General features: G+C 46.2%; 1 protein-coding gene across 1 annotated transcript; it reads right to left on the reverse strand.

Annotated features, from left to right (window-relative positions):
* Positions 1-1,392: 1,392 nt before the first annotated feature.
* On the reverse strand, positions 1,393-19,752 carry IFNGR1 (interferon gamma receptor 1). The gene is made up of 7 exons (XM_044754596.2): positions 19,569-19,752; positions 10,460-10,574; positions 9,617-9,777; positions 7,959-8,134; positions 6,046-6,235; positions 4,004-4,134; positions 1,393-2,493 (listed from the first exon to the last, which is right to left on the reverse strand). The coding sequence occupies exons 1-7, from the start codon at positions 19,657-19,659 to the stop codon at positions 1,939-1,941; spliced, it is 1,419 nt and encodes a 472-aa protein (XP_044610531.1). The 5' UTR covers positions 19,660-19,752; the 3' UTR covers positions 1,393-1,938.
* Positions 19,753-19,964: the final 212 nt, after the last annotated feature.

Consider the following 19,964-nt stretch of genomic DNA (forward strand, 5'->3'; position numbering starts at 1 on the left):
GAACCTAGCCACCTCTGAACGGAGGGAATAAACGGACGTTGTGTGAGCCACCCAGGGTTGTGGTCACGTGTGACGGTAGCCGTAAGACTCAGTGAAGCTGCATCCATGCCTTGCTCCCTTTACAAGAACATCTAGGTGGACACAAGGATTAGATGCGGAAATGAAACTAACAAGGACCCCAAATAGTAGAAGAAAGAGTGGGTAAAAATTGATATCTTCTTAAGAAAGGGAAGGGGATTTTAAGAATGGAAGGAAAAGATGAATAAATTTGACTTTATAAACATTTTAAGCATCTGTGGTAAGAGACTTAGTCAAAAGGAAAGAAATTATAAAATAAGTACATAACTCGTGGCAGACAAAGGATACAGTCAGTAAAACAAACAGCCCAGAAAGAAATGGAGAAAGGACAAGATGAGTCAAGTCACAGAAGTACAAATACTTAATATATAAAATATGCTCAACTTTACTAATTGTTAAAGAAATGCAAATGAAAGAAAGCACTCAACTGCTTTCCCCGGAAGCCTGGCAGAGGTTGAAGGCTACTACCAGCTGGCATCAACTGGGTTATGCACAAAGCCAGGGCTTGGCTCACATTTGGCGGGACACATAAGTCCAGCCCCTTATGATGGCAACAACTACTACCGTGGCTAAATTATTTTCATATTTTTGCTTTTTCCCATTCTAATGTGTGCATTTTTCATTTGTCTTAAGGACTTTTTATAATTTTCCTACAATATAGATTAAATTCTGTAAAGGATATGTATTTTTATGGAATGTGCTATGTAGCCATTTATCAGCTGAAAAAGCAGTTCATGAGACTTTATCCCCCAAATAAGTGGAGTATTCTAGTTTCACTGAAGTTGCGATAGGATTTACTACTACATTTTTTTTCCACCAATAAAATAACACCTCATTTTAATTTGCACTTTTAAGTGAGTAGAAATATTTTTCCATGGTTAACTCAGTCACGTAAGTTGTATTTAAAAATATTTTTGGTCAATCAACTCATGAGTCTTGAATTCCTATTCTGAGTGACTCCCAAGAACTCCTCGCGTCACACGGATGCGAACTCTTCACCCACGCACTGCAGGCCCCTCACCCACTCCCGGGGCTGTGACCATCATCCTTATGCTGGAGACCCCCCAGCCCACGCTCCACAGATGAACGTGCCCCAAACTGCCTGGAGCAGTGTTCTGCACATTGGGTGCTAAATACTGAAATATGACGTAAAGGGGCCACTTTCAAAACTCAGATTTTTAGGACCGTTTTAAAGATCAGATATGAATAATTAGAAAACAAACCCTACAGCACTAATGCATGGAAACAAGCAAATGGATAAAAAATATTTAGTTAACTAACTCCCTAAGTGCTTGAATAAATTAATACAGAAACGAATTTTAAAAATGTTTTATTTAAAACTTTATACAGGCAACGTGCAATGCTCCATAGAAGACATACACACGTTTCTATTTACACCCTCTATTAATTCTACTGGCTCAAATCTGATTTTAAATGCCAGTTTTGAAATGCTTCCAGGATTTCTTCCAAAAGCAGGTATTTAAAAGTACTATCTACACAAACTTCCAAACCAAATCCCACACGGAGGCGCAGAGAAGAAACATCGGCCACAGATGCCACCGCTGTCGCAGGAAGAGGGTGGCAGGGAGTGTCACTGTCACAGCTGGCCGTGCCGGGAGAAAGGCTCCCAGGTGCTGATGTCGCTTGTTTTCCTAAGACAGGTTTTGAAACCGGTTTGCTGTTTTCAGACCAAATGCGACAAAGTTCAACAGGCAGTTCACATTTTGATCTAAACCAGACATTCCATGTGGTTAATATTGACACAATTCCAGAAATCAGATCTTTTCACAAACTCAAAGCCGTTCAGGAAGAACTGCTCAGGCAGAGCACTTCCTTCAGGGCTGGGCCCCTCGGCTGAGCTCAGGAGAACTCCTGGGAGTCAGCTGTCAGTCTGTAGCCGATCAGGGACTCCTTCCCACCTTCGTCCACAAGCAGGTCCACCAACACGTGCGGCTTATCGTAACCAAAGGAGACGGCAGTGTTTCTCAGAGTTGTGGACTCCGGTCCTTCTGTCTTTATTTCAGTCTTATTGTTTGGGGGGAACTCTGAGTCAGATAAGAAGCTGTCTGACTCCACAACGCCACTGTCAGAGCCATTTCTGGAGTGATAGGAGTTTAAGAGAACACTGCAGGGTTCAGACTGGTTACTGCCTGAGTGGACAGAGCTCTCTCTCCTTATTGGGGTCAGAGGCCTAACTGGGGCCACGTCAGAAAGAGCCCCCTCAGTGGTCAGCACGTCTGTCTCCCTGGAAAGCTCTGCTCTGTGTCCTCCTCTGGGACTGTCTTCAGCCTGCGTCCCTGACACCGCTGCTGAAGACAGGTGATCGTTCTCCGGGACAATTGGCTGGTAGGTGACAGGCGATATATGCTTTGATTCAGAGTCTGGCTCTGAAGAGGCACTTCTTACCACAGACAGCTAAGGGAAAAGAAACCAGTGATTAAAAACAATAAATTATTAAACTGAAGTACTTAGCGTCAAAAAAAAATGGTCTAAGGGTGATGGACAACTAAACACACCACTCAGTGGCAGAATTAGGACAGCTCTACGACAGAGCCTGGTGGGGCCTTTTCCTTCTTTCAAGAAAATATACTATGTTAAGAATGAAAACAAGTTTCTAGGATTTTTAAAAAGTTACCCACTATCTCACAAATAAACGTTGCTATTCGTGCATTACCTTCCACATGTCTGCGTGTTACATGTGTGAAGGGATGACACCTACTTATTTTATATATTTTCACCATTTATCTTCATAAATCATCATTTTTGTTATAATTGTATTGGCTCAGATAATTTCTTTATACTGATGATTAAATACCTTCTCTAACAGTAGCTGTTAAAGTGTTTCCAATTTTTACTATTTGCAGGACACGCTGAAGTGAATTTTTTTATACATCTTTTTACTTATGAAATTATATTTTTAGCATAAGTTACTAAGAGTGGAATTACTAAGTCAAACGGTATGAAATGTTCATGGCACCCCCCAGAGTGCACCCCACTCCACACTGTACCCCACCGCATGCTTATCTTCCACCTGGGCTCCATTACTTTCACCAGCATCTACCAGTTCGACCCCCGCGGGTCCCACTGGACATGCAGGCTGACTCCCCCTCCTCTAGGGGCTGTAAAGTGGCACACTGCAAGGTTGCTTTGTGCTTAATTATCAGAATGATAAATATTATACCATGTGTGAATTGTCCACTGTTGATAGCTCTTGTCCACTTTCCTTAAAGGCAGTGTTTTCATAACAAATTTAAATGTGCCCTTTGCATATCACTGATATTATTTCTGTCCTATTTGGTTCAAATAGTTACCTTTAATTCGGTTACCTTTAAAGTTCTCTTCATCGTACAAAGGCTTTTCAATGTCAGACACTAGAACCTCAAACTTGGAGTTCAGTCTCACTCTTGGCTGTCCTTCCTTCTACACTCCAACTATAAGGAAGTGTGTCTGTACTTGCAGGTTTTCAGAAGCCACGCTTTCTTGATGCTGGGCCTCAGCACAGATTGTCCCTGAGGGCCTGGACAACCCCTGCCTGCACCTCAGGACTGCTCTAGCATCGCTGCCTCTGTGAAGCCAAACCACCCCAACCTGCAAGGTGCACAAGTCCCACTGGTATGTACCTAACCTCCATCTTTGAATTTATCACGCTGCACAGCCATTCACGGAACACTTATCTATTTCTCCCAGTAGACTTCAGGCTCTTTAACAGACTCTTCTAACTGTGCTTTTACCCCGTGCATAAAAAAGTACCTGGTGTGTCGTAAGAATTATGTGGTTTTGGATGTGATGGACTGAGTAATTTATGGTAGGTGACATGCTGCTGAACATCATTCTACTTCACAAAGAAAAATGCAGGAAACGCTCACAAAGGTTCAAATTAACCTTTTAGTGTACATAATTACAGAAAAATATTTAAATACATTACCAAGGAACTGGGTAAAGGGTTGTTTCTTCTCTTAAACAGATTCTTCGTCTTAATGCGACAATAACAACATGCAACCAGCAGAATGACTAGAAAGAGTAGGAAAGCAGCAACAACTGGAATCCAAACCGAACCTAAAAACGGGGGAAATAACAAATCAGAATTCGGATGGAGCGGTGGCACACCCATCACACAGTACAAAGTCTGAGTGCTACGCTTCAGTAAACTGACACGCCAGGCCCTGCATGTGGTCAGTTTCTTTCTCTTCTCCTCCTCAAAGCCCCAGTACGTAGCTGTACATTCTAGTTGTATGTCCTTCTAGTTCCTCTATGCGGGACGCCGCCTCAGTGTGGCCTGATGAGTGGTGTGCAGGTCTGCGCCCAGGAACCCTGGGCTGCTGAAGCAGAGTGCATGAACTACTCGGCCGTGGGGCCGGCCCCTTCAGTATTTTTTCAGTAGTCTTCTCTTCCAAATTAACAGGACTCTACATACCATGGTGGTGTCTGGTCTCTTTCACGGCATTTTATTACCTTTAATTTCTACTCCAAAGTTACTTCTTTGGTACAGTAACTCTGGAAGTTACTACTAAATGCATGCTCGTATCACCCGTTACAGGATGCGAAGAAAATTAAATGATGACAAGAGTAAAAGATGAAATCACTACATAACTAACCCAGTGCTGTGTCCAGAAGCACTGTGCAGGTGGGCAGCATGACCGCGGCCAGCACAGTGGTGTACCACGTGGCCACCACACCAGCCTGGTTTATGATTTAGGCTTTCTAAAACAAAAATAATAAATCTGGGGCATTTGCATTATTTGAAATTTTGTGGATTAACTAGGATTTTATTTTTCAAAACAGCATAATGCAAGCTGGCACCAAACGCAGTGCATGACTTTACAGCACTTACTGAAACGCTCACATAACGGCCGGCAGGTCATCACTATTAAATGTCAGGTGTTTCATCTGACTTTACAAGCCTAGATTTCCATTCTACAAAAACACATATGTGTCATATTTCTGTACATTTTTTAACCTAGGAAATATATTCTTAAAACATCCTATCAGAAAAGATTTGTAAACACAAAGGGTGATTTACCATAGAGAAAATCTATAAATAATCTGAAAGTCCAAAAATTGGGGAACACTAAATAGAATATAATCTACATGACGAAATAAGTCTACAGACATTAAAAAATACTATCAACAAAGTACGTCAAGTAAAATAGAAAAATATTTATAAGATTAATATAAGATTGTACATACACAAAATCATATACACTATACAATATGATCATGGCTATGGAGAAAAAGAGAAAAACAGGATGGAAAAAAAACACCACACTATAACTGGGTACTTGTTTGGATGGTAAGACTACAGATAATTTTTGTTTTCTTCTGGCTTTTATATTTTATGAACTATCTTTAAGGAACATTTAAATTTCATAACTGCAAAGAAAGGCCCAAATTTTTATTAAGGTACCTGTCACTTGAGAATGGCAATTCTAAAGTTCTATTATGTATCCCCCACACACAGAAAAAAAAGATGAACTAATAAAAATAATGATTTTAAAATGCTATAAAAATGACACATAACCCATTATTTAAACCAATCTGTATTTAGTTTTGGATGCTAATTTCCAGAGCATGTCACACATGTCAATGAACTTTCCTGCTAACCTGTTTTTAAACTTACTGTCCCCATAGAGCATTTTAACGGTTACATAACATCTCGCTACGTTGAAGTAATAAACTGACATATTATTATGCACAACCCTAAAATGCAGACATTTATGCACAGAATTTTACATGTTTTGTTATATTTCTTTCTTCCTGGGTCAAAAGGTCACAGCATGGCTTTCTGCATTGGTCGTTTCGTATCTTTAAATGCCTGAGAAATGGCCTTATTTTTAATTTTGAACTTCTTTGAGGAATGGAACCATTGAATATTTTTAAAAGAGCAGAGATTTATTGAAATTGCCTCTTTTCACTTTCCCTATTTTAGTTCTCACTCCTTACTTTTAGGAAAAAATGGCAGAAACTTACCTTCTGGGCTGTCATCATCGAAAACGGTCAGGCAGAGTTCTTCGGACTTGTCAGTTGTGAACTCCCATCGTTCCGAGACTCCCTCTGCTGCAGCGCAGCACTGAGAGTTCGGGGAGAACGCTGGGATGCCGAGGCGGCAGTGGGTCTCATTGCAGTCCTCGTCTCTGCATTCATACACTCTCTCCGTGCTCTGTAAGGGAGAACAATGAAAATGCATGGCTCCTTTTAATCTGCAAAAAAATCACCCTATCTACCCTGGTCACACACCTGAAGAAAACATGTATGTGATGGATGCTGAGCAAGTCTGCAAATAGCAGTGGGATCAAATAATAAGTCCATCTGTTACTTCAACAGAGCATGACGCTACGTTTCCACTAAAACGCTCTTTACAAGGGCTGTAAGTTCACACGTCAAGCGGCAGGAACGTTCACTCTAAGCTGTTCATTAGTCCGATTCCTATAGTGCTAGACGCTCAGCTGGTGAGAGATAAAAGCATCTTAGAGGAAGAACAGGAACAGTCTTACGCAGGCTGTAGGATCTCTTGGTACTAACACGTGGAAGGGACTGAAGCATCTCTAGGAGCTGATTGTTCATTCAACCAGCCGCAGCGTGTGGGTCACCTGTGCTAGGGCCTGACACAAAGGCAGGGCAGTGTGACCTCAACAACCAGGAGAGGGTGGACAATGAGAAAGCAGTGCAGGAGTAACGGGTACCGCAGGAGGCCTACTGAATGAAGGAGGGACAGCGACTACGTCTGAAAGGAATCCAGACGGGAGATGATATGCCAGCGGAGCCTGAAGAACGAGGAGAACCTGGCCACCACAGAGGGTGGAGAACGGCCTTGGGTCAAAGAGCACAGTGCATGCAGGGCCGGCTGGGGTTAAAGCAGGCTGGAGGGAATGCGGAGAGGCCACATCCTCAGGGCCGGGTGGGCCGCACCCTGAAAGAGCACTGAGCTGCTGTCTCACAGCTGAGGGGGGACGGCTACAGGGTGTCAGGCAGTGAAGGAATGAGGGCAGATCCACATTTAGAAAGACAGCTCTGCAAGCAGCCTAAGGGCTGTCTGAAAGCTTCAATCAGACATCACTCTTTGGCTAGTCTTCCCAGAGGCGCACCATCTCCTTCAGAATACAATCAGTCCCTGCCAGGCCCCAACAGGTGGCCCGAGGGACCCTCCGACCTCAGCTGCTCCCATACTCCGCCAGGCCTTGCCGCCTTTCACATGCGTGAGCCCTCCCCAGGTCCTTCACCTGACACGCTCCCCACACCCCCCTGGAGCTCACCTCCCGACCTGCTCCAGCAAAACCTGCCCAGCGAGGCCTGTCGGGACCCCCCGCCCCACTTTGGTCTCTCCACGGCACTGACGCTGGAGCTGCTCCTTCCTGGTGCCTGGGAGGCAGAGCCCGTGCTTGAAGAACATGTCAGGTAAAGCACAGCAGGGTGTGGAGACGATGGACAGAACGTCCTATCAAAGTGTGGTCTGCACAGCAGCGCCAGAATGTAAGCACATCCCCACGGGAGGACTGTTAGCTTCGTCTTTCCAAGGCAATGATTCTGATTACAGCTTCATATTATTCTCTATCACTACCAATGAGGAAGAAAAGATTAAAATGATCCTCCACTCACCAGTGGAGAAATGGAGATACACAGGTTAAAATCCTAGATGAGGGCCATGCTGCTAAATGAGGCAAAAAAACTTGCACATGTCTACTGGCCAGTGCTGGTGACTGGCTCCAGGACCACGTCTCTTCGATGGCATTCACGTCTTCCTCTTTTCTTACCAAAACCTACGAGCCGTGAGTCTTGGCTGAACATACATAAGCATTCTACTTTCATTACCCTGCACACAGGAACAACTTACACTAGCGAGAGAGAAACTTCCATTTTGACAAGGATGAAGGAGAAACACGTACCTCTCCACTTCCGTTTATTTTCACATACACCTTGTACACGAATTCGTAACAAGCATTTTCATCATCATACATGGCTTCCAGGTCAAATCCATTTACAGCAAATAAAGGGTGAGATATGTCAATAATGATCTGGTCGTCTTTCTTTCTGATATCCAGTTTAGGTGGTCCAATTTTCCCTGGTGGGGACAGATAAGCAGCAGAATTAATACTGGCCCTGGAACCTTATTTATAGGACAATACATAAAACCACCAAAACCAATCAACCGACCTATTTTTGTTGTCATTGTTGTTCTAAAGTGGGACCACATTTAAATCATTCCACAAAGAACTAGAAGATATTCTAAGTGTCCTTAACAAAGAAATGTTTAATAAATCTCAGGCAACACATAGCCTTACCTAATCTAAACTCCTCCTTAACAGTTTAAATTCATTTCCAGTCCTAAAGAAACATAGTTGGTCTGAATTTTGGTAAAAAACCTTGACACAATAGAAGCTCTATTAAATTATTTTTCCTTTATCTTTAGTTCTGTGGATTAAACTACCTGGTTTCTAAAAAATATTTCAGAAAAGGCATTTTAGTTATCTTTGAACCCTCACCAAAACTCTCTGCATCTCCAAGATCGATGGATGTCTGGCATGATGGTGCTATAAAAGTTTGCTAAATACATTCAATTCTTACTGTTAAAATCAGAACTAGATAGTCATCCATTCGACAAATATTTGTTATGTATCTTCGATGTCTGAGACACTGTTGGTGAACCATTTATCTATTTGTCACACCTACTGTGTGCCAGGCAGACCTGTTTTTACTCAGCAGTGTATCCTCAGGTTCCAGCACACTTTTGGGCACACAGCATGCCCTTGATAAATCTGTGTGGGAAAAAGCTGACATGTGGATGGTACAGCCATGAGATGACAGAGACGTGGACTCTTGGGAACAAAACCATTTCAAGGGCAAGTGGAGGAAGGGCCTGCAGAGAGACCAAGCAGGCAGCACCCGAAAAGCAGGAGTAGACCCACAGCAGTGGCGGCATGGAGCACGGGGCCGAGCAGAGTGAACGAAGCCAGAGGGCGAGCGAGGGAGGAGGTGCACGAGTCAAGGCTTCTCCCACCCAGTGGAATGAGGGGTGACAGCTACAAGGGAGGCGCTGGTCAGGAAAGAGGAACTGGCACTGAAGGTTCTGGAGCCTGAGGTGACAACAGACCAGGCATTCCATAGGAACAAGATGCTGGGAGAGCGAAGAGCCAAAACTCACTGGGCAGGAAGAGATGACAGAACTCTAGTTTTTTAACGTATTAAGTGGGCATTACAACTCCCACAGGCCTCGAGGACTCAAGGAGAGAGGAAGAACGAGAGCAGTAGCCTGAGTCCTCCGTGAATGTGACTTAGAAAGGAACGACAGAGAAGACGGGGAGGGGACGGCACTGACCCCACCTACACGGAGGGGAAACGGGATGGCTCAGAGGGGCAAAGCGAGGGCGACGCTCAGCCCTGTTCTGCGGGCTGGGGAGCGGAGGGGGCAGGGACTCCTAAAGTCACCCAAATGCGTCTTGGGCATTGTGATCATGGTTAGCAACTGCTGATAAAAGCAGATATATATAAAAGACGTGTAAGTATTTACAAATTTAAAATGTAGATGTGCATACGTTCTACTCACCGTGCTGGCACAGGATAAACTCTTTTGAGTCTGCATAGGCCGATTCTTCTTGTCCAAGCCTCGCTTTAACTCTGGCCCAGAGAGGACGGGTTGGGTCATTAATTTTGGAAGAAATGTTACAACGATGATAAGAGGTATTGCAGGCATCAATCCATGCATTCCTACAATGAAGAGGAATAAAGCACCACAAAGGTACGTTTATTATTAACATACAAAGCTGAGCCATCGCTGTCTGTGCTCTTCACGCACAGCACAGAGCTGGGAAAAGCCGCATGAGAGCAGGATGGGGAGACAGACACAGCAGGAGGCCCTCCCTCCTTGGGCAGAGGCACCACAAATTCCATCGCTAGGAGGAGGCGTAATTAAAAATGTAAGACCTGTAGGAACCACACTCCACACATAAGTTTTAAAAATCTGCTCTTTAAACAACTCTAGATTCTATTAACATAGATAATCATTACTTAACTACAGAATCCAACACATTACAAAGACTCCTAACCCTCGTCAAAAAGTTCTTTGACATTTTAATCTGTCTACGCAACGACACATATGCTACAGGAGGTAAGGTGACGTGACTTTTAATACAGAACTGTAAGTGTCTTTGTCATGCCTTAAAATCCTGGAAGTCAGTGACACCCCTCTGCGTCAACTTTGACAGGAGGAACTAAGAGGCAGGAGGTATTCTGAAAAGAACTAATTGGCATCCTTGGCTTTCTGGAAGTCCAAAAGCAGTTCAGGAAGCTGTGCCACACGGGAAGGAGGGACGACGGACAGAAAGGCAGAGTTACGGAAGGTGCAAGCACCTGGATGAGGCAGACTGGAGAGGATCAGAGAGGAACTCACCCGTAGGTCTTCACCTGGGCGGTAAAGACGGGGGCCTGCGGCACGGTCGGGTAGTCCCAGGACAAGATGGTGTTCACGTTGTAGGCCTCGATCCTGACACGGGTGGGCGGCGGCACTGTCGGATTCAAAAGGTACAATGGACAAGAGTAAGAAATGGACATGAAGAACAGTATTCTAAGAAGCCATGTTAGCCAAATATGCATTGTGAAGCAAGTAGAACTCACTAGAATAGAAAACAAAATTATTTAAATTAAGAGATTTCTAAAAAATTCACTTTACTCAAAAATGTATAGAAGAGTCCTGATTCATCTTATATTACTGAAACAACACTGTGACTTAAGGGGAAACAAAGTATGAGGCAATAAATTCCTCAAACGTTTTAGGATTTTTTATAAATAAGTGCACTGCCTACTGTAATAATAATCCTCGACTCATTTAATCACTAGAATTTTCTGCATGTGATCCCGCAGATTGCACTCAATGTCGAGAGAAGAAGTGGCTATGCCTGGGACAGCCCACTGCGGTCTAAATGCCCCGGCTCTCAGCCTGCACCTGATGTGTTTCCCAGCTTTCCGTGCCCAGGACTCGACGCCTGACGCCTGATGCCTGCTGCAGGAGCCCTGGATCGCTCCAGCCTCCTCAAGAGCGGCTCTGCGGAGGGCAGGGCTTCTTATAAAACACGCCAGCACTGCCTCTGCCTGCCCTCCTTTAAGCCGCATCAGAAGACATCTGTTGATAAGACGCGAGTCCCACGAGGGAGCAGAGGAGGCCCTTGAGCAGCCTGCACTCAGACCCTGCCACGACCCAGCTACTTTAAGGAGCCATCTGGCTCTGATGGGGGGAAGGTTGTCATCCACCTGGGAAACTAACACATGCACCCCCCTCCTCCTTTCCTTTCCCTCCCTCCCTTCCTTCCCTTCTTCATGAACACGAAGGGGCAGAGTCAGCAACATGACCCCAAACTCAAGGTTATTCCAGCCTACCTATCTGGACCACCGCATCAGACACGACGACTTGGGACAATCGGAACAAAGGCGTGAGCGGCAGCGTGGTCAGGAGCCGTGGCGTTCAGCGGAAACAAGCCTCATCCTCAGAAACCCTGAGGCGAACGCTTACATTTTTACAGCACCCCGCATGGTGAGATCACGGGGACCGCTCCGCTGAGAAGCACACTGGGTGGATGCCAGGCGGTCTGGGTCCCTCCCCGGCCAGGCCACCAGACAGCTAGTTCAGAGAGGCCTCTGTCAGGGGAGGTGGGAATTCCACATATGCAACGTTTGCTTACTGTTGAAGGAAACACCTACATTTTTCCCAAAACAAAATTCCAATATTCAAACCCAAACTAGGACATTGCTTTAATTTACAATTATTTAACACTTATCCTTTCAAAGCAGAACATGGATCAAGAGTTATTGGGTAAAAAATATGGACTTATGGGCAATCAAGCTTCTACTGCCATTTTTCCCCCTTCTCGAGTATTTATACAGGTGGTTCTCCAGGAGGTGCTTCTGGCCCCCAGGGGACATCTGGCACTGTCTGGAACCATGCTTAGTTCTCAGGACTGAGTGGCAGTGGTGGGCTCTGCAGGCCAGGACACTGCTAGACAGACTGCAAAGCACGGGGCAGCTCTCCGCGTTTCGGCAGTCCAAGGTCGAGAAACCTGCTTTACAAGCTCATAATTTTAGGATTTCTTTTTTACTTAGGAGGAAAAACTAATTTAAAAACAGAATAGTTTTTGATAAACCAATATATTTCATGGCTTCCCCCTCAATGAATAGCTTTTATTACTGCCAGAATGTCTAACTTCCATATTATTCACCAAAAGCTTGAGATCATGAAGCTGGAAGGATGTCTCAGATTCAAACACTCTGCACTGAAAACATGCTCTGTCCACAGCCAGTGATCAGACCCCCACAACTGTTCTGCCCCCTCCTCTGACGCACTGCTGGGGGCTGCTGGCGCCTTTGGTTCTCTGAGCAGCCTCCTCGCAGGGCAGCCAGGAAGCATGGTCCCGCCAGACGGCGCCTGGCTCTTCTCTCGGTTCTGGTGGAGCGCCACAGCCTTGCACAGCAGGGGAACTGAGGCTTCCTCATCAGGACTCCTTTTTCGAGGGTATGGCTGCACCTCAACTTCATCAAACAGCCTAGTCTCAAATGGCTTACCATCTACAGCTGAGGCAGAAATAAAAGGCACATGCCCTCCCCCAGGTTTAATTCAACATTAACATCAAATAATAATCACACAATTTTGCAACTAGATAAGACAGGTACCTGATGCTAAGAAAACTCATAATGAATCTGAACTTCCCTCAAAAGCCGTTTCTTAATTTTAGCATCATCTGTGCCTCTCCAAAGGCTGGGAACTTTCAAACCATCAGGTCTGGTTTCTTTGTTCCACAGTCCTTCCCTTGATTACTCTCTCTAGCCCTGCGTTCTACTCTAAGAAGCGAGAAGAAACCACGTGGCACCTTTGACACTTGGCTTGGGAACCTCCTGGCCAGGTCACGCGGCTCACCAGGCACGTTTTCTACTTTCCGAGATACTGAAGGCAACAGTGTCGCTAAGCGCTGCGCCACTATGCTACTAATACTGACAAGGATCCTCCTTCCTCCAGTTTCCAAGAATGACAAGTTCTTCACTTCCTTTTAAGCCTCTTTTAAAAAATTATTCTCAATAGAAATGACTTTTTAACTCTGTATACGCAATCTGAAGTTCCAGTATTTGAGGAAGAGGTATGTAGAAGTCAATCCATATATTAGAATATCAAATAAAATGTATTTACATTTAAGAAGAGGTTACTGAATCATACATATCAACCACATATACATACATATAAAACCACAAACAGTAGCCTTGTGCAGCATCAGACGAGTGTTTAATATGAATCAAATGATGTTTCCCACAATGTAAGGAAAAGCTTGACATGGCCAGACTAGGACGACGACTTCAATCATAGCTTTCAAAGCAATCACGACAGACGGGTGGTAGGAGTGAGAGGTTTCAACGGATTACAGCCAGCAGAAATCACTACCAGATTAAAGGAGAACATTTCAATATTTACACCAAAGGATGTGACCTGTGGTTTGAATGCTGCCAAAGAGAAACCATGTGGTTATGAGATTTGCCTTTTTCATCTCTGCCAAAATCACACGATAAATAGACATGAGCAGTTTTCTAAGTTTCAGAATTTTGTAACCTACAGTTTAAGTTTTTATATATTCAGATTAAAATAATTAATGCTTTCAGCAAACTTCTATTCACAATAAATTTACTGCATATGTCAATAAAATAGAGGCAGAAACAGCAAGAGAGTATTAGCTGCGGAGTGTAAGGAAAGCTCCTAGAGCATCCATGCACTAAATAATCTTACCGATTTCCCCATCTCTTAAAAGTGCCCAGGTGGGCAGTTTTCTGTAACGCATGTTGCTTCTGGAAATGGATTCAGGCATTTGGTTCGTGATGCCTGCATAGCGCCCAGACTAAACTTTAGCTATCTGAAGATCTGCTTCCCAGAATCCCTCTACAACCAGCAGCTGAGGATTTAACGAAAGCACAGGAGAGAAGCATGCATTTTTCCTAACACTGTCATTACAATGAAAAAAAAGGAGACTTCTGGTTACAACCAACTATTTTCTCATGATAAACTAGCAAAGACAGGATATGAAAAAGAGCAAGGGAGGGGACAGGAACCACCGATGAAGATCAGCAACACATGAAGCAGCGCGCCTCGACAGGGCAGCGGGGACACCACAAACGATCAAGTAACAGCAGCCAGAACAGCTCTGCAAGAATTGCCAGGAAGGTGGCGGAGGGGGAAGAAAACCGCTACAGACGCCTCCAGATCCATCTGCACGCATGGCGACAGGAGCGCCAACTGCCACCTGTGCTCCATCCAGGACCACCAAAAGCATCTGTGCCTCTAGAACGAGGGACAGGCACAGGAGTCCTTCCCGATTTTAACACAACAGCACACAGACTGTATGAAAGAAGTGCACGTCCATGGCAGAACTGAGCTCCACTCTGCAGACAGCACTCCACAACCTGCTCACCAAACTCTCTCCAGGAAGGACAAACTGAGAAGCAGACAGTAGGATAAAGGGGGCAAAGATTAAATCGTTTTAGGGGATTCCAAGGCATCCGACACTACAAATGAAAAGGAAATGCTCCAGAGTATAGCGTCCAGCCCTCTTGTGAATGAACAACTCTCAGAAAAGGCTCTCACACCTTTGCCATGGGAAAGACGCCAGGCCATGCGCGCTCTCACAGAGGTTTCTTCCTAGCCTGCAGACTGAGAAATTCGGATGAAAAAGTGAAAAATACCAAATCAAGACTTTTGCACTTTTTTCAGAACATACTTCTGATCACAACCTACCTCCTGAATGGTTTTATAGTGCTGATAAAATAGCTTATTTTTCTTAATACTTTCCAAGTTTTTCTCTTAGTAGCAGCATTCTCTACATTTAAGATGAGTAAAGATGTTTTGAGAATGCTTGCATGTCATGTTCCAAGTGTTCATAAAAGTTTTTAATTGACACATTTCACTATTTTTGGGCTTTGGAAGGAGTCAAATCCATCACTTTCTGAAACTAATGGGAAAACAGTCCACCTTCTACTTCTTTTTTTGATTTTCTTGTACCTTCAGAAAAGCAGTTTCAGAACTAAGGGCTCAGGTGAGGACACCTAAATATTTCAGGTCTGTTTTACCTTCCACCTAATAGCTGCTGAGCTGGTCAAGACCCCGAGCACCCTGCCGTCTTCCCTTCCTGCCTGTCTCCGGACCTATTCGGGTTCTATCACTCTCTCTCCCCTAAAACACTTGTGAATGAAATACTCTTCTTCCTCTTTTTTAAAGAGATGGACCTATCAAACAGTGGCTTATACCAAACTTGTAATTAACTAGAATGCCCCAGATCTTTCACTCAAACCACCAAGAAGTTAGGGCTTATCCAATAAACATCTGCTCAGCCACTTTTCTGACTTGAAATGCAGGATTTTATTCTTGCTCCTGTTTATTCCATTTCATCCAGTTGGGTTTGCTTGGCATGCCAATGACTTCTAACTGAATCAGACCCACCCCGTCCCTGAGAGAAGTCATTTCTCAAGACTAACTCCCTTTTGGACTAATTCACTCTATGTTGAGAAATAGTTTAGGAAGTGAAAAAACTAGAAGCCTTTTCAATCTGAAAAACAGGAAAAAGGTACAAGAATGAGCTAGCTGCTGAGCCTATTTTAAACTCCTCGTACTGATCTGGAAGAGTTTTTTTTAAAAGCCAACACAATTTCTCACAAAAAACAATACTTAAAAATGCCTTTACTAAAATACTGACGCACAGTAATGAATGATCATCGCTAACATAGGCTGAAAACATCACTACAGGACGACCTGGGGGCTCGGCTTCGCCTTGCCTCCTTCAGTGGCGCCCCACAGCCATTCCAGGAGGGAGGGAACACTATTATACATTCTTTTACCAACAAGAGAACAAAGGGTCAGAGAAGCTACTTGAACACTTGACAATCTGGAGGGCTGGCCCCAGGCCCAATGGTTAAGTTCGTGTGCTCTGCTAGGGCAGCGCAGGGTTCACAGGTTCAGATCCTGGGCGCAGACATGGCACCATTCATGAAGCCATCCTGAGGTGGCGTCCCACATAGCACAACCAGAGGGACCTACAACTAGAATATGCAACTATGCCCTGGAGGCTTTAGGGAGAAGAAAAAAAAAAATAAGGAGGACGACTGGCAACAAATGTTAGCTCAGGTGCCAATCTTTAAAAAAAAAAAAAAAGACCTGACAATCTGTAAAGTTTTCTCGGTTTTAACCAAGAAAAGCTGCTTAAGCATCATTTTTGTGACAGTTTAATAAAATAAGGAGAAAATAACCTCCACATATAAATAGGAACTGGACATGACTGCTGATGACTTCACGAGCATCCTCAAGGACTTCCGCGTGATTAGTTATACTATCACAGTCACAGTATGGCCGCTGCAGAATGGGAACACTATTAAAGCAAACCATTCTCTCGAACAGACACGGCTGAAATGGACACATAGCATTCTGATCACTATGTGTTTGGATAATCTAAAATAAAGACTCTCTCTTAATAAGAAAATTACAAGTAAATTGATCCCTTCCTGTCAGGAATTCACTTAATTCTGGTTCAACTCTCATTCTGATTCGTTGTCAAATTAAAATGGAACAGTTAATTACTGATCTAGCTCCTACAACAACGCACTATGGCTATGTGCTGCCAGATTTTATAAGATAGCTCTTTAAAGGAGTTATTTTTCTCTTCAATTCTTTAGGTTTTCTTTTACTCAGAACCAAAATGCAGACCTTTCAATGTGAATATGAATCATGAATCAGAATAAAATAAAAAAGAAAATTATTATTAATACTCTGTTCAGTAAATATAATCAAAATGCATTGTCTTAAGTATTTTGAATCTGTGAAATAAAAATAGAATCCAAAGAAAATTGTGAAGAGTGTACACAATACTCAGAGCAATATCCTAAAGTCAGAGAATGAGTAAAGTACCGCTGAGAAAGTGAGAAGGTGGGCTAAGAGCCCCACATCTGAGCAAAAGTATAGTCTGCTCTTCAGATAACACCTAGAGCAGAAGCAGACAGCCACTGAGTCACTTAAAAAATACATACTATCTTCATATATAAAAGTGTATGAAAAGCGAACCACTACAGACTGTTAGCACACATGGATTTATTTTCCCCATCAATTCACTTCAGAAATATTAACGGAAGCCCGTAATGTAACACAGTACATTCTCAAACACCTGGATTTCCTGGAGACTGGGTGTATTCCCTTGCCTGCTTCCCTGTTCCTATCAGGTCCCCTTGTCTAAGACGAACTTCGAAAAGCACAGTCAAAGCCAGCACTGATAGGGTTAACGCACTGCTCGTGGAAGTGCCAGGCATTGGCGAGACAGGGAAGCTGACCAAGAGCCAGAAGCAGGTTATCGTGTGGGTTTTCCTCCCACTCTCTGGATTCTGCATTTTAAACTAACTTTAAAAGCATGGGAACACAACAAAATCAGAGAGATGCACTGAAAACTCTAGACAAATGTACCGGAAATACACTGGAAATGAGGGGGAGGGGATCGCTGACACTTGTGTGTACAAAATGCTGGTGTACAGAGGCCTCTGTAGATCTTCCTATGGGGGCAGGCAGGCAAATCTACTCCCAGGGCCAGCTTCAAGTATGTGCAAATTGGGTGGTCACAGGGGCCCCACGCTCAGGAGGGTCCGGTGCTCAGGAGGGCCTGGCACTGGTTTAAGGCTCTGCCCAGGCCAGGAACCTGAGTCATCTTCTTCCTCTCTTCCCACATCCAGCCAGTCACCGAGTCCTGCTGACTCTGCCTTCTAAACATTCTTCAAGCTGTCCTCTCTTCTCCATTTAAACTGCCACTTCTCATCAACTCCTGCCGGACTGACTGGCCTCCCTCCTTTGAGCCTACCACCAAACTATTTTGTAAGATGAATGGTCTTTCTAAACGGCACATCGGATCGTGCATAAAATCCTTTTTCTTCTTAAAATAACTCAATGGCTGCCCACTGACTCGTGCAAGGGATGGTGAGCATACGATTCTGCTGGCCTAGCACCTGTACTTCTGTCAGGAATATCCTTTCTCTTTTTTTGCAACTCCCTGCAACAATGTCCTTCCCACACAAGCTAGGCAAATCAGAGGCTTCCCCTGGGATTTTGCTAGGATGGAGGAAGCTGCAAGAAGTCAAAACCCAAAAGCTGTCAACATCCATGACTCCTGCCAAGTAGGGAAAGCCGTCGACACACAGAGGTAGTAATAAGAAATGGAGCCTGGGCAGTTTGAGAAGCTGGGGCCCTGATGGCATCTCTATCATTCTGTTTAACTCTTGCTTGGATTCTCTGAGCCAATAAATTCCTCTTTTTGTCTAAGTTAGGCAAAGCGATGTCTGTATCCTCTGATGCTACACACAATAAGGTACTTCACTAACTGGCTCCTGCCTCTCCACCTATCTCATCTCCCCTGGGATCCTCACACACATATTCCACGATAAAACGCTTACTAGTTCACTAACTCGACGTGCTGTTTCACACCTCGCCCTCTGGGCACACAGGTCTCGCTGCACCTCCAGCTCCAACTGGGGTCATCTTCTCTGAGAAGTCTTTCCTGACCCACCCCGGGTCAGCCAGGCACCCACCTCCTGCTGCTTGCCAGGAGTCGGCACGTACGTCCCAGCTCTTATCACGGTGTGTGACAACTGCCCTTCGGGATGACTAACTCGCCCCAAATAGAGGCAGTTCGCTGCGTGGTAAGAACTTGGACCCTGGAGCCCAAGTGACGAGCTCCCATGTCAGCGGCAGCGCCCCTGTACGCGGCTCCGTACAAGCTGGGCAGATCGCTCTGTGCCTCAACTTCTCACGCACAAACGGAGACACCAGCACTGCCTGCTGCACAGGGCTGCTGTGAAAAGGAGATGCGATGAGAGCTCCCAACAGTGCCTCGCACTCAACAACCGCGGGCTACAGAATCACGATCTCGGCGCAGGACCCGCGCGCCTCGCATCTGTGCTGCCCACCCCGGGCGCGAGGTCTGTCCCGGGGAGTGACTAAGTCCTTGTCGGCCCCACTTCAAAGCAAGCAAAGCAGAGCCGGGCGAAGGGAGCACGCCAGCCAGCAGCTCCCCAGGAGGTCCGAGGCGGGGGCCGGGACGCAGAGCGCGCGAGGGTGGGGGCGGCCGGGCCTCCCGACCCCCGCAGGCGGCTGGCTCCGCTCAGCCAGGCCCGTCCGTCTGCAGACACGCGATCCCGAGGCCACCGGGGCCCGCGCGCCCGCCCGGCGGAGGACCCGCTCCCGCCAGGAGCCGCCCCGGGCGGAGGGCGAGGCCGCGCAGCGGTCCCCAAAACAGCGAAGCCCGAGCCGCGGCAACGACGGGAGCGGACGGAAGGGGAGCTGCAGCCACGACCGCCCGCCCCGCCCTCGCCGGGGCCTGGGCGCCCGGAACGCGGGGTCGGGGTCGGGGGTCGTGGTCGAGGGTCGGGGTCAGGGGGCGCGGGCCCGGCCTCCTGGCGGGCGGCTCCCTCCCTCGTCCCGCCCGGCCGCGCCCGCCAAGCGACAGTACCAAAGGGCGGCTCCAGATCCGCGGCGCCCATCTCCGCCCGGCTCCCGGCCCGCTGGAGGACGACGAGGAGGAGAACCAGCAGCGGAGCCATGACGCCCGGCCCGACGCGGCGGCCGCCGGCACTGCGGGCCTGGATCGCGTCACTTCCGCCGCCGCTGGCCGACGCGCAACGGGAGGCGGGGCCAGGGCGGGGCGGGGCCAGAGAGGAGAGGTGGGGCCAGGGCTAGGAGGCGGGACTAAGCCTGGGAGGCCGGGCGTGGATGGGGAAGTGGGCCCAGGCGGGGGTCGGGGCCATAGCGGGGGGCGGGGCCAAGGGGGGGAGGCGGGGCCAGTGCGGGGCGTGGCCCTGTTGTGGGCGGGGCCAGTGCGGAGAGGCGGGGCTAAGGCCGGGAGGCC

The sequence above is a fragment of the Equus asinus genome, chromosome 24 (assembly GCF_041296235.1).
Source record: "Equus asinus isolate D_3611 breed Donkey chromosome 24, EquAss-T2T_v2, whole genome shotgun sequence".
Taxonomy (NCBI): domain Eukaryota; kingdom Metazoa; phylum Chordata; class Mammalia; order Perissodactyla; family Equidae; genus Equus; species Equus asinus.